At 38.9% G+C, this 13348-nt stretch overlaps 1 protein-coding gene across 1 annotated transcript; it reads right to left on the bottom strand.

Moving 5' to 3' along the window:
* Window positions 1–272: 272 nt before the first annotated feature.
* Window positions 273–8081, bottom strand: LOC124391680 (Krueppel-like factor 15). The gene is made up of 3 exons (XM_046858419.1): window positions 7917–8081; window positions 5096–6597; window positions 273–1323 (listed from the first exon to the last, which is right to left on the bottom strand). Exons 2-3 carry the CDS (start codon window positions 6418–6420, stop codon window positions 1155–1157), a joined length of 1494 nt encoding a protein of 497 aa, XP_046714375.1. The 5' UTR covers window positions 6421–6597; window positions 7917–8081; the 3' UTR covers window positions 273–1154.
* Window positions 8082–13348: the final 5267 nt, after the last annotated feature.

Below are 13348 nucleotides of genomic sequence, written 5' to 3'. Positions count from 1 at the left end.
TAATAATAATAATAATAATAATAATAATTATAATAACACTAAATAAAACATGGCACCAACACTACTGTGCTTTTGCCTATTTCAGCCACAAGCACCTCGGTATGTCTACATCACTTACCCGACTTTCCTAACAAACATAAATGAACACAAACCTGCTGATGTGTAACCGTTGCAAAGTTACAGTATACACTGTAACAAAACCCATTTTTCTTGACCACTTTTTGTTCACTGACAGTAACAGCTACAATGATTTATGTTCATGCTCATATTTGTATGTGTATGTGTGTTCCAGGGGGGGGGTAGTTGGTTGGAGTAGAAGTATGTAGCACCAGCATTAGTAATGCAATGATCTGTATGTATTCCGGTAGCATGCTGGAGTTTGGAGGAATATTTTGTGTGACAGTAAATAAAATAATGAAACAGAAAGAGAAGACACTTGTTTCAAATGCTCCATGTACTTACAAATTTCGAATGACTCTCATTTAGTGTTATTGTTACGAGTGCTAACAAAACAGTATAAATGATTAACACTTTTCAGTTATCTCTCAAAGTTCGATTGTGTCACCTTAAGCCTCATTGTTATGAAATGCTGAGACTGGATTTACAGTGTCCCAAGCACCCAAATCAGACCTGAGATAAGAGCTGTGTGGTTGACTAAGGCAAAAAAAACACAGCAGAGTCATTAAGATGCAACATTATTAAAAAAATACAAACACCGTTTTCTTTTTTTTCCTTTTTTTTCTTTTTTTTTTTTACAAAACAGCTTGCCTTAAAAGCAAAAAATGAGATTTTCAACACTGATTGAAGGTGTACATATTAAACATGTACAATGGAAACTGTGCTTGTTTTTTTTTTTTTCATTTCTTTTGTCATTCTGCACTCACATTCCCGTAGCTTATTCAAATTCACCTGATCTCAGTTAGCACAGTCTGTATTAATGCCGTTCTGCTCTTCGTAGTAATCCATACAGAATGTACAGTAGCACCAAAGATGACAATACATTGTGCCACTGAGATTTAACTTAAAACACTATAAATATAAGGGCAAAAGCTCAGACATGGTACTTCTTAAATGTCCATCAATTTCCTCTCACCAGTTGACACACATCAAATGGGTTGTGATTTTGTAGCTCAGTGAGAGCAACAGGGGTGAAATCAGGCAGCAGTGCGGACCGTCCGACTGTTTCTGGGGAAGCGGTGGACTTTGATGTGCTTTGACAGGTGATCGCTACGGGCAAACTTCTTCTCACACACAGAGCACTGGTATGGCTTCACTCCAGAGTGGGACCGCCGGTGACGGGACAGCTCATCCGATCGGGAAAACCTGAAACACACATGCAGAAACTTTGATCATGAAGGCAAGGCAGTGGCTGTGTAAACCATCAGATTTATTTTGCATTCTAATATCATCCCCAAAAGAACATCTGCTTTCCATCTGCGAATCCTCAGCACAATAAATAATGTCAGTGTAATGCTATTGCTATGATTGCAGCACATATCAAGTATCCTAATCGACGTAGTAATTCATCATCAGCATACAAATTCAGCAAGTGAGCAGGTGCTCTGTTTATCAGCTGTGTTTGCCTGGAACCAGGTGTTAAGAGCTAAAATCCAAACAGGCTGATAAGGTGCTGTAGCCTCAAAGTGTGCGATAACAATGTACTTTAAGGGTTTATGGCAGGGTTGGGTTGCTTTGCTCTTATGTAATCACAATACAGAACTAAGGCAAAGTGCTGTGGTGAACACAAACAAGAAACTAGCTGCAAGGCTGATATTTCTTGTAGGACGAGTAATGATCCTATGTTGTAAATTAAGAAGAATTTTCTCGATATTCCTATAAAAGCCCCAAAATACCCAGAAGTTCATCATACTGTGGGGCTTGAGGCCAAGCCTCAGCTGAGGCTAATATGAAGGCAGATCTCAAAGGAAAGATATTTGTTCAGTTTCAGTATTTCAGTTTGTGTAGATGAGGAAGACAATCAACAGGATGGTTTCCTTTCCAGAGAACTTTTGAAAACCTAAAATGGTGAACCAGGCAAATAAACTTCGGTGAGCTTTGAAAAACTTCTCAGATTTTTTTTCTCTCTGCATATTATTAAGGATTGGGTTTTAGTAAAGCAAGTCTTAAACGTAGTTCTAGTCCTAAAGCAGATACCAGAATCTACTGGCAGTAAACTGTTATGGCTCTTCTGAGAGCTGTGATTTTATAGTGTGGTCTTCTAAGTTTCTTCGAAAGTAAAGAGGAATGTCCGGTTTTAGAACTCCTGTGGATGCCAAGAGGCCTGCTTGCTTGCTGTTAAAGAAATGTGTGTGTGTGTGTGTGTGTGTGTGTGTGTGTGTGTGTGTGTGTGTGTGTGTGTAAGAGAGAGTGAGTGAGTGAGTGAGTGAAAGAGAGCTTCATTAGAGAGTAGAGGCAATTCCTAGAAAGAACAAACTCGTGTGTTCATGCTTTTCTTTTTTTCTGGTCTGTGACAATCCGCCTCAGCGCTTGGTTATGCCGATGATAAATGCCTCAGTAAAAACCATATGCCAATTAACAAAACACACAAACAAAATCTTTCTCAGAACTTCGGTACATATCTTGCAGCAGTACAATTGTAACATTAGAATGACTCACATAAAAACATGTCTTAGATGGAAACTTTAATTCGAGGTTATCTATTCACCATCTAGCAGTTTAAACAGTTCTTCTCTTTAATAACCATAGTGGGGTTCCATGATGAACACCTTTTTGTCTACGCTCTCTTTCACTCTTTTTGTGTAATGTGTATGGGCTGTGTGTGTGTGTGTGTGTGTGTGTGTCCTTGGGAGAAGCAGTGCCCTGCAAGAGAGCAGTACAGAAAAGGGGCTTGACTCTCACACAGATCTCTTAACACAGTCACAGTGGACAAGAGAAGAAATCACTTTCTATGCCTGTGAGAGACATAGGTAGGGGTAGGAGTGTGTAAGAGCGGGCGTGTGTGTGTGCGCGTGTGTGTGCGTGCGCGCATGTGTGTTTGTGTGTGTAAAGGATCAGGAGGCGTTCCACTCTCACAGTCATGGTAACTATTCAGCACATACATTTGGCCTAAAACAGTCCTCTTTTCACAGGCGCTCTCTCACAGTCTTAGTGTATTTTACTTACTTACTTACTTACTTACTTACACACACACACACACACACACACACACACACACACACACACACACTCATTATCTTTCCAATTATAATTATTAATGCAGCTTAAATGTCTACACCTAAGCTTAACCTCAAAGAGAAATTATTTTATTTCAAAGTTGCAGCATTTAAAAATAATCAATATTCCTAATGACAACTGACTAAATGTCCCTTTCAGTTATTTCTGTTTTTGTTGAGGCATTTGGACCTTACCAATATATAAAAACCAAACAACCTGCATGCGTGTGCAAACAGACGTTCACGCACACACACACACCAACCCGTCATTTCATACAGGTTCTCACTAATCTCAGTCCTGTCCTTTTGCCTTTGGACAGACCCTCTTTTGTTGCTAAAAATTCGTGGCCTGGAAAACAACTTGTTTCCTCTTGTTCAAACAAACATGCTCACAGAGAGAAAGACGATTCATTCCTCTACAACTAACAGCTGTAAAGTTTGTTAGTTTATCAGATCTAATTTTGCAATTTCATAAAATACTAAGAGTAAGTGATGTGATACATATTAACATGCAAACAGGCCTCGATTGAGTGTGGATGTATGTTGAAATTATGTTTGAGTGTTGAGAATGGTTGTTCTTGTCTGACCTGGCTTGCAGCCAAGGTGCTACTGTAGCATTAATAGAGAGAGAGAGAGAGAGAGAGAGAGAGAGAGAGAGAGAGAGAGAGAGAGAGAGAGAGAGGTAATGCTGCAGTTTCTATTGTTCCAGCAGTCAAATTCCAGCACTCTTAAACGCTTACTTTCTACTTGTAGTAAAAGAGGAAGAGCCTTGGGACAGTTTCTGCCACACTCCCCAAACTGTGTCTGAGCTTGTCTGTGTCTCTAAGTCATAAATTAAGAACCATATTAAACAACAATTAATACCTTCTAGAGAGCTTAATTTCTATCAAATAAATGGTTTAAATAATAAATCTTTAAAACAGTATCTGAATTTTGAACTTTTATATATTATATTTATAAACTTTCATACTGGCATAAGCCTAGTTCCTCTATCCAAAAATATTTCAGTTCATTAATTTTATATATTAACTTTATAAGGTATGGCCTGTTTCAGATCACTCCATGCCATTTAATGGCACTGGAATCAGCAATGAGATTAGCCAGATGTATACATTATGTACTACAGAAGTCTGTAGAATACAGGTTCGACTTCATCCCTCATACAACCTCTGACTACAATGCTCAGTAGTAGGGATGGGATTTTATTCCCTTTTTTAAAGATTTATGTATACTGAGCAGTATTTAGTAAATGTAAAATTCTAATTATCTTATGATACTTACAAAGCATTAGAAAAAGTCTGTATTAAATTCTGCTATATCTGTTTCAGGATTCTTGTAGTGATATTAATTTCTTACGTTCCTTGCTAAATTATCATTGCAATAATCTTAATCCAATCCAATTATCATCTCAAGAAGGATACATTTTTCAGTAACTTAATAACTCTTGTTCAGTAAAGATATTTTTTCTTTTTTAAATGTGTTTGCTAATTATGCTTTTTTGTTTATATTTTGTTATATGGCCAACTAACCATTTTCACTATTGTCGCCCTATTGCTTGGGATTGGGTGTAACCCTCTTTAGCTTGACTATATTACTGTTTCAACAACACACCCTGACCCTAAACATAAGAACAACAACAAAGACAAAAGATCTATTACACACAAGGCATACCAGTTCATTCTTGGCAAGATTTAAAAACACATGACTTGGAACCACATGCTGCATGTCCTGCTCAATAGGGAAGGACCTGTCAGTGTCATATCATAGTTCTCTTTCCTACTTCACACAAATCACTATTCACACTATCTGTGTGCAAAAGATAAAACCAACAATAACTATACACAGAATTGGCAAGAAAATTGAAAGAAAGAACTATTTCTGTTCCCCACTTGAACACACTATGAACGTAAACACACACTCACTTCCATACACAGCCAGGCCAATTACAGGCAAATGGCTTCTCTCCAGTATGCCTCCTCAGGTGAGCTTTGAGATGGCTACTCTTGGTGTACATCTTGGCACAGCCTGGAAAGTTGCACTTGTGCATTTTGATGAGATCTGCCACTGGACTCTTTTGAAACTTCTGTGCTCCTCCGACTAGGAGACCACCTTGAAATCCACTCAATCCAAGACCATCCCCTCCACTACCGACAGGTTTTGCTGCAATGGGCACTGGTGCTATACGCACAAATTTAGATGTGGCATTGAGCCTGGTAGATGATGAAGATGAATTGGGGGCAGAGGGTACAAACTGAGGGACAAGTGCAAAGGTCTGTCCCTGGATGTTCACCAGCAGTTGGGCAATTTTTATGTCTGTGCTTGGGGTAGGGGGCTGAGTTGTTGAGGGAGAAGTTGCAGCCCCAGTTGGGCTCTGATTCTCCTGTTTGATCTGAATTGGTTGGATTTGAAGAATAACAGGCATCCCATTGTTACTATTGCTGTCACTTGCTGTAGTGCTGTTCTCAGTGGAGACATGTGAGCTCTGGGTCTCCTTTTTTATTGCATCATCTTCCTCCATGCTCTGGTTTTGCTTACTTGGAATACTCTCTGTGCTTTTGGTCTCTTGATTAACTTTGAAATTTGGTGGAAGCTTAGCTATTGGCAAAGTTTGATTTGAATGTTGTTGAGATCCAATGGTGCTTGTCTCTGGCACCCTAGATGAGGTCTCTTCCGTGACCACCACTCCTGTCCCCAATCCTAAATCCAGCTCTAGTTCCAGTCCAAGGTGTGAGTTCACTTCATGCTTAAGGGAAACCAAACCATTCATGTTTTCTTCTAAGAACTCTTCAATTTCCTCCAGGGTGGGCTGAAAAGGTTCAGCAGGTGCCTCCTCTATGTTTGATGAGGACCATATTGGTAAGTCAAACTTCTCTTCTTTCATGCTGTCCCTTTGCGAGTTCCAAAGGATGGATCCTAGAGGAGTTGAGGTTACAGTGTTAACCTCTGCATTATTGCTACCTCCACCACCAAGGGAAGTATGGGACAACAGGAAGTTGAGGATGCCATCCTGGCTCTCATTGCTTGATGTACTTCCATAGCTTGAGCTGAGGACTTGGGAATCTGGGGAGGAGCAGGAACGCAGACTTGATGCATCACTGAGGTCATCTTCTGAGAACGGTGAGGACATCACCTTATAGCTCCCCAAGTTTAAAACCATATCCGATAGGTGGTACACCACAGGGGGGGCAGAGTCTATGTCACTATAAGAAAGGAAGTTCTCTTCAGTTGAAAATAAATGATCCACCATTCCCTATAATTTCCCCTTGATATAAAATTTACAAACAGCTTCCCCTTGGGTGAAGATTAAATTCCTCTTCCTCAGGCTAGATGGATGTGAGTCCATGTAAAGTGAGAATGCTGTTTTTTCTCACAGCAAGAAAGAAATATCGTGATTCACACATACAACAAAAGCTCCAGGCTGCACCTACACCAAGAGAGGAAAGAGGATCAGATGTCAATATAAACACATCATTATTTTTTTATGCAAAAGCTTTTGATTTCAGGTTTAGATCATGTAGAAACAATCAATGAAATCAAAAAATCAAAATCAATTCCATAATCTTATATCCTTGCTACTCAGGCATTTGGAAATGTGACATGTAAACAAATATAGCCACTTATTTATTGTTTCTGCCGCTAGATGGCGGGCAAATGCAAAGCTGATTCATTAATGCGTTGTGGAGTTTTCTCTTCGAGATGTACTATATATTTACATATATATATATATATATATATATACACACACGTTTATATATTTAGTTATAGTATTATGAGAATTATTAGACGTCTCAAACTACCCGCTTGCTGACAGGGTTGACATAAAAAATTTATTTGCTAAATAACAATATTAATACTTTTTTTTTTTTGCATAGCAACAAACCTCTTAAGGCGAAAGAAATGGCGGAAAATATACATGGGTGGCTGAAATAGAACGTTCGACAATTAATTATTTGTGAATTGTAAGAAAGCGATAAAGCGTTTGAAGTGGTGTGTTCTATCACTAGTGGTAGTATCTAAAGACATTTAGCAATTTCTTAATTAAATATTTGAAGGTGGGACAAATGAGAAGAGGCTATAATTATCACTCTGACTGAAAGTGAATTCCTCTTCTCGGCCACCATTGTGTGTTTTCCTCTGCCTGGCTGTGTGACCGACAGTAACCCCTGTGCGCCACTCACAAACTGTCAACACGTTGAACAGCGAGCACGCAGCACTTTTAATAGAGCTCCAGTCACCCGCGTGGGCTGCATCACCTTACATGCAACACATTAGCTTTAACCAGCGCCCAACGCAAGAAGTAGCAGGTTACGCAGGCTAATCAACAGCTAATGCAACCTTTTCATTTTTATCAGCGTGCACTTTACACTGATTTTAATCTAAATGCACCGGACATGCATGCATTCATGCATATTAAAACGCTTGCATTTAAATGTTGCATGTAATACACATTCGATACCATGCACATGAGTGACAGTTTTCATGATTGCAAGTTTTATATATTATTGATTTCAAGCGTACGATGTTTTAAATTGGGATCCACTCAACAATACTGCGCTTAATAGGATTCGAAAATCCGAACACAGAAGTGTGAACAGTATTCACGAGACGATACTCCACCTCAAGCTCTTCAACGTAAACATGTTTTCGTCCGAGGCAGCACGCGCGTGCTGTAGCATACGAAAGCAGAAATCAGATATATAATCCAAAGAAGCAAAAAAGGGAATATTGGGTAGAGCCTCTTACCCGTTTATTTCCGGCAGTCGTTTATAAAGGCAACAATCTTTCAGTTTTTTTCCCCTTTTTTTTTTTTTTTTTTTTTGCACTGTGTATAAGTATGGCTGAACTTGCCCTTGAAGCCCCTCGCGCGCGGTGTTGCTACACACTACTGGCCAGATACTCGGCTCTGTAGTTGTACTATGTCTGGGACACGTGACTGAACAGCGCGCTTACAGGGCCGAGAATGAGAGGCAGGGCGCGAGGGCTCGTCCAGTACGCGCGATCCGATTGGTAGACGCAGACTCGGGGCGGGGCTCGGTGGCCAGGCGTCACCGCACGAGTGCTGCTTGTGTTTTGGATGTCAGCGCGTGGACGCCGGAGCAGCGGAAAATTCAATTTCCAGGTTTTCCTTCCCGTCTTTATCTTAACGACGCCGAAGGAAATGCTACTGGCACCGGTTCAAAAAGGTGGCTGTGCAAAAGCCACAATGCAAAACAGCTGAAGCAAACAGTTACAGTAACATGGGCAAAGATTATTGGCAGCTTTCATGGAAAAAGGACAAATGAGCAAGCTTTATGAAAAATAGAAATGAGCAGAAAAGCGTTTTTTCGGTAGAGCTCAAAATAAGCACAAGCACAAAGGTACCTCCACAACGAATATTTTATAAACTATTTTGTAATGTCTAAAATTCATGGATTAGTTGCACAAAAACTTGGACCCCTCCTCCATGTAGAATATTTTATATTACTAATGTGTTTCTGTTTTCTCTCATTGTTGCAATTTGATGCGCCTTAACATCCAGCTGTTTGGAGGAAAAACAGCTTCCCTGAGAACATAAAGAGGCATCTGCACTTAATGCCAATTGTTATAAGAACTGTAAATACACATGTGTCTTGTGGTCAGAGAATCTAAGAGTTCATCTACGGAATCAAATACACAGTACAGATTTGAATTTTCTCTATTTTTTGCCTTCCTCACCCTCTGCCTCTCTATTGCAATTGGATCCAATCACTGGCAAAATGTTAACTGTTCCAGACTTTTGAACAAAACAAAATATGTGGTTTTGTTGAAGAAATTTGAGGAACTCAGGAGGGTAATACATTTTAAAAGTGTTTAATATCCCCAGCCTATTCCGTCATAGTTTGCCATTACATTTTAAAGTTTTTGTTTAATTTAATATTCTCCTGAGTGCCTTCAACAATATTCAACAAATTGAATCCTCAAACTGAAGAGTACCAGAGAGACATCTTTCTACGCTCAAGCAGCATGCTATGCACACTCTAATGAGTATGGCTTAATCATACATCTAAATGCTTATGTATTTGTTGTGGATGTCAACAACTATCTGTCTTACTTATATTAAAATTTCTTTGGTTAATACTTTGAGAATGTTTAGGTTTAACATATTTACTGTATATCCCAGAGAATCAGTTAATTTTTAATTGAGAAACGAGTAACAAGTACCCATTTCTTTTACTCTATTAAATTTCATTTCACTAAAATATTATTGGTCCAGAATGGCAAAACCTCCACATGGTTGCTTTTGACGTCTTTGACCTCCACCTGTCTCTGCTGTCAACACAGGGTCACTAGCTTGTCTCACACATTGCAACATTGCATGTGTCATCTGATCACACTGTGCACCACTTTAAAGACCTTATGTGTAACGGAACAGTAAAGACTGCTACTATTAAAACTAATCTTTATGTTCACTAAATTTAGTTGTAAAATAAAATGCTTTACAGATAATAGACTTTGTACAATTTCCCAAATGATGACTTAGATATATTTGATATATTACAATAATAATATGGCACATACTGTGCTGCCCAGAGACCAGACCAATGCTTGGGGGATAAACACAGGTCAACCTTCTCACTAAGGCTATAACAATGCACATGCAAAAAAATTTTAATTCCTAGTAATGTAAAGGCATCCCATCTCAAAGTTATTTTTGGGAAAGATGGTATTTAAGAATATCCACATAATTATTCAGGAGGGTGTTTAAATTTAGCCCCTTTTCTTCCTCCACATCACACATAAATACACACTACTGTGACAAGAACATTAGGGAGGGAAGACCAGAGTTGTTGTACTCTGTGCTGTCTGGGTGCAATATTTGCTTGTTTAAAATGAGAGGGAATTTCCGTATTAATTAAAATGTCAATTGTTAGCTGGTCACACACTACTGATACATATATGTATCTATGTTAGTTGTATTATGAGCAATTAATACAGTTTACTCGTGACCTACTGTAACCTTCTAATGCACAGGTCATGCTGCTTTACTCTGTGTTGTGTTGGGATGTGGGACTCTGTGATGGAGGGATTACAGTAGAAAGATGCTAAAAGCCCCTTACTCGAACACTGCAATTATAGACTGTCTAACTCCAGGATTAAAATGTTGCCTTTTGTCCTAGTTACACATAGACACTCAAACAGAAACCCACTGTATAATGCTTTTAACCATAGTGAAGCAATGATAGCGACTGGCACAGAGAGTAGAAATGCTTAACTGTTTCAACATGGAAAGAGTGGCAAAGGCACTTTAAAATAAATGTAGGCATGTGTTAAGATGTTTTACAAGGCACAAATACAAAAAGAGCAATTCAATGATTTCCATTTCACAATTCTTAAACTAAACAAAAAGTTTACCTTTCATAGCCAGTGCTCATTTAGAAAAGATTTATACTCTTTCTAAGCAAGTATGTATGCATCTAGCCTGTTTATTTAAGTGTAATGATGTATGATCATTTTAAAGCATGTCAGTGTGTCAAGTGGCTGGAGTTGAATGACTGAAAACACCTGACCAGAGGTGGCAAAAGTACACCCATCCTCCACTTAAGTAGAAGTACAGATACTAAACTTTCTTTTGGCTTCTCCCGTTAGGGGTTGCCACAGCGGATCCTCCGCACGTTTGATTTGGCACATGTTTTTACGCTGGATGCCCTTCCTAACGCAACCCTCCCCAATTTATCCGGGCTTGGGACCGGCACTGAGAGTGGCTGGGGACATACTAATGTTTTAAAATACTCGGGTAAAAGTTAAAGTACTGACTAAATTTTTTTACTCAAGTTAAAGTAAAGAAAAATGGGCTCTGACATGTACTTAAGTAAAAAGTAGCCTTTACTACTGTCAGGCTGGTAACTGGACCTCACATCATATTAATATTAGGGCTGTCAATCAATTAAAATATTTAATCACAAATTAATCACACATTTTTAATCTGATCTAAATGTACCATAAATTAATATGTTTTTAATACTATAATCAACATGTGCATGGAGAAATGTGGATGCTTTATGCAAATGTATGATTATTATTAGTGAAACCATACTCAGCATAGAGCATGAAGGCAAAATATCATTGTAAATGTAATTATGGTGTTTAAAATGACGTAAATCATCAAGACACCAAACAGAACTTTTGCAGTGTTTCCACATGGATGGTTAACGAGGTGATACCGGAGAAAGTGTACCGCTTCTAACTTCCATACGGATTACATAATCAAAGAATATTCAATTTTTTTAAAAGTAGACATTTCGAGCTTTCTCTTTATATATTTATTATGTCTGTGAAGTACGTATTCACTGAGATTCAGATTGTTTTATTTGTTTGTGAAAATAGATGACAGAGACTGCAATGAGCGCCCCCTGCCTGTTTTCTTTATTTTACAAAAGCACAGCATTTTGTTGTTATTATGAGAGTCTACAAATACAAGTAGACCCTTTACAGATTCGATTAATGTATTTCTTCTATCTGTACGATGAAAAAGAGTACGTTTGTTTTGGCATTATAAAGAAAAAAATGGCACAAAACGCGTCGGCGCGTTTATTGACCCCAGAGGGTTAATTGCCAAATGTGCGCATCATAGGGGATTTTGGTGCTGATTTGTTACTTGGTGCATCAGTAAAACAAATGTTTAGTGATTACAATTATTTTTCGGTGGAGTTTATTTATTTATTTTATATCTGATTAAAGAAAGGATGTCATGAATAAACTTATGTTGCACTGAAGGTTTTAATTTCATCTTATTTTTATATTTATTTATTTATAATTTTAATAAAAATGGTCAAAAAGAGATGCATGCTGCATTAATCGCACGTTGATAAAAATAAGTGCTGTTAAAATGAATTTGCGTTTGAATTTTTACATCCCTAATATGCCAAAATTTAATATTACTACAAAAAAAACCTTTCTTTCGGCTTCTCCCATCAGGGGTCGCCACAGCAGATCATCCGCATGCTTGATTTGGCACGTTTTTACGCTGGATGCCCTTCCTAACGCAACCCTCCCTATTTATCCGAGCTTGGGACCGGCACTAAGAGTGGCTTGGGTTAATGCAAAACGAATTAAAAATATTGTAACCTAATGAATGTATCCAGGCTGAACATCCACCATATAAACACAAGCAGAGAAAAGATGATGATTATCAGGTGATCAGGAATGTCTCTGTTCTCAGTCATATTTACATCGCTGACTCCCTCTGTCTGATCCACGTTATCCCGACCTTTTTTGCCTTCTGTCTTGCTGATTGTTTGCTTCATAAACTAGTCTACATCTGTGGTGTGTAAGAGCCAGGAAATGATACACCAGTGATAGATTGAAACAACACAGTCTCACCCCACAGCGTCACATATCGACGCTGTGGATGTTGCGTCGGACGGCGTCCACATCCGACGCCGAGGGTACCCCCTTCGCGTCGCTTTTTGACGTAGAGGGACGGGAAACCCTTCGCTTCGCTTTTTGACGCAGATGGACGGAACCCCATTTGCGGGTTACGGTTAGGGTTTGGGTTAGGGTTAGGGTTCGGGTTAGGGTTAGGGTTTGGGTTAGGGTTTGGGTTAGGGTTAGGGTTAGGGCTACGGACATCTTCAGGATTTTTCGAAATGTAAAAATTATTCCTGTACACTTATTATGATAGATAATACTTTATTCAGTGTATAGGACAGCGATCTGCGTTGAAAAGTGTAGCACACGGGCTCTCAACCATCTGCGTCGAAAAGCGAGGCGAGGGGAGGTTCCGTCTCTCTACGTCAAAAAGCGACGCGAAGGGGGTACCCTCGGCGTCGGATGTGGACGCCGTCCGACGCAACATCCACAGCGTCGATATGTGACGCTTTGGGGTGAGACTGCCCTGATTGAAAAAGCCGTGCAATGACAGGAAATAGGTTGATGTGCTGAAAATGGCATGCAATGAGAAGAAGAAATATTGATTATATCAGCAAATATATCAAAACTAAAGTAACAAGTCTGGTTTGAAAATGTACTTTGTTACTTCAAGCATTACTGGAAGCATTTGAATAATCTGCATCATTAAGTATACAGTATTTACATGAGAGAAATATCAACACATACTGATCAGCTCTGAAAAATGCAAACTAATTTATGCAGTCATGTAAAGTAAACAAAGTCATTCGGCCCACACAATGCCCGAGATAAACACCTCAATTAACATA

The sequence above is a fragment of the Silurus meridionalis genome, chromosome 1 (assembly GCF_014805685.1).
Source record: "Silurus meridionalis isolate SWU-2019-XX chromosome 1, ASM1480568v1, whole genome shotgun sequence".
Classification (NCBI taxonomy): domain Eukaryota; kingdom Metazoa; phylum Chordata; class Actinopteri; order Siluriformes; family Siluridae; genus Silurus; species Silurus meridionalis.
The sequence above is the reverse complement of the archived record's forward strand: the minus strand, read 5'-3'. Positions and strand labels throughout refer to the sequence as shown.

Coding starts and splice junctions, on each gene's coding strand:
- LOC124391680 (XM_046858419.1), bottom strand. CDS start 6,420: ATGGTGGATCATTTATTTTCAACTGAAGAGAACTTCCTTTCTTATAGT. Junction 1,324..5,095: donor TGGCCTGGCTGTGTATGGAA/GTGAGTGTGTGT, acceptor TGTGTGTTTCAG/GTTTTCCCGATCGGATGAGC.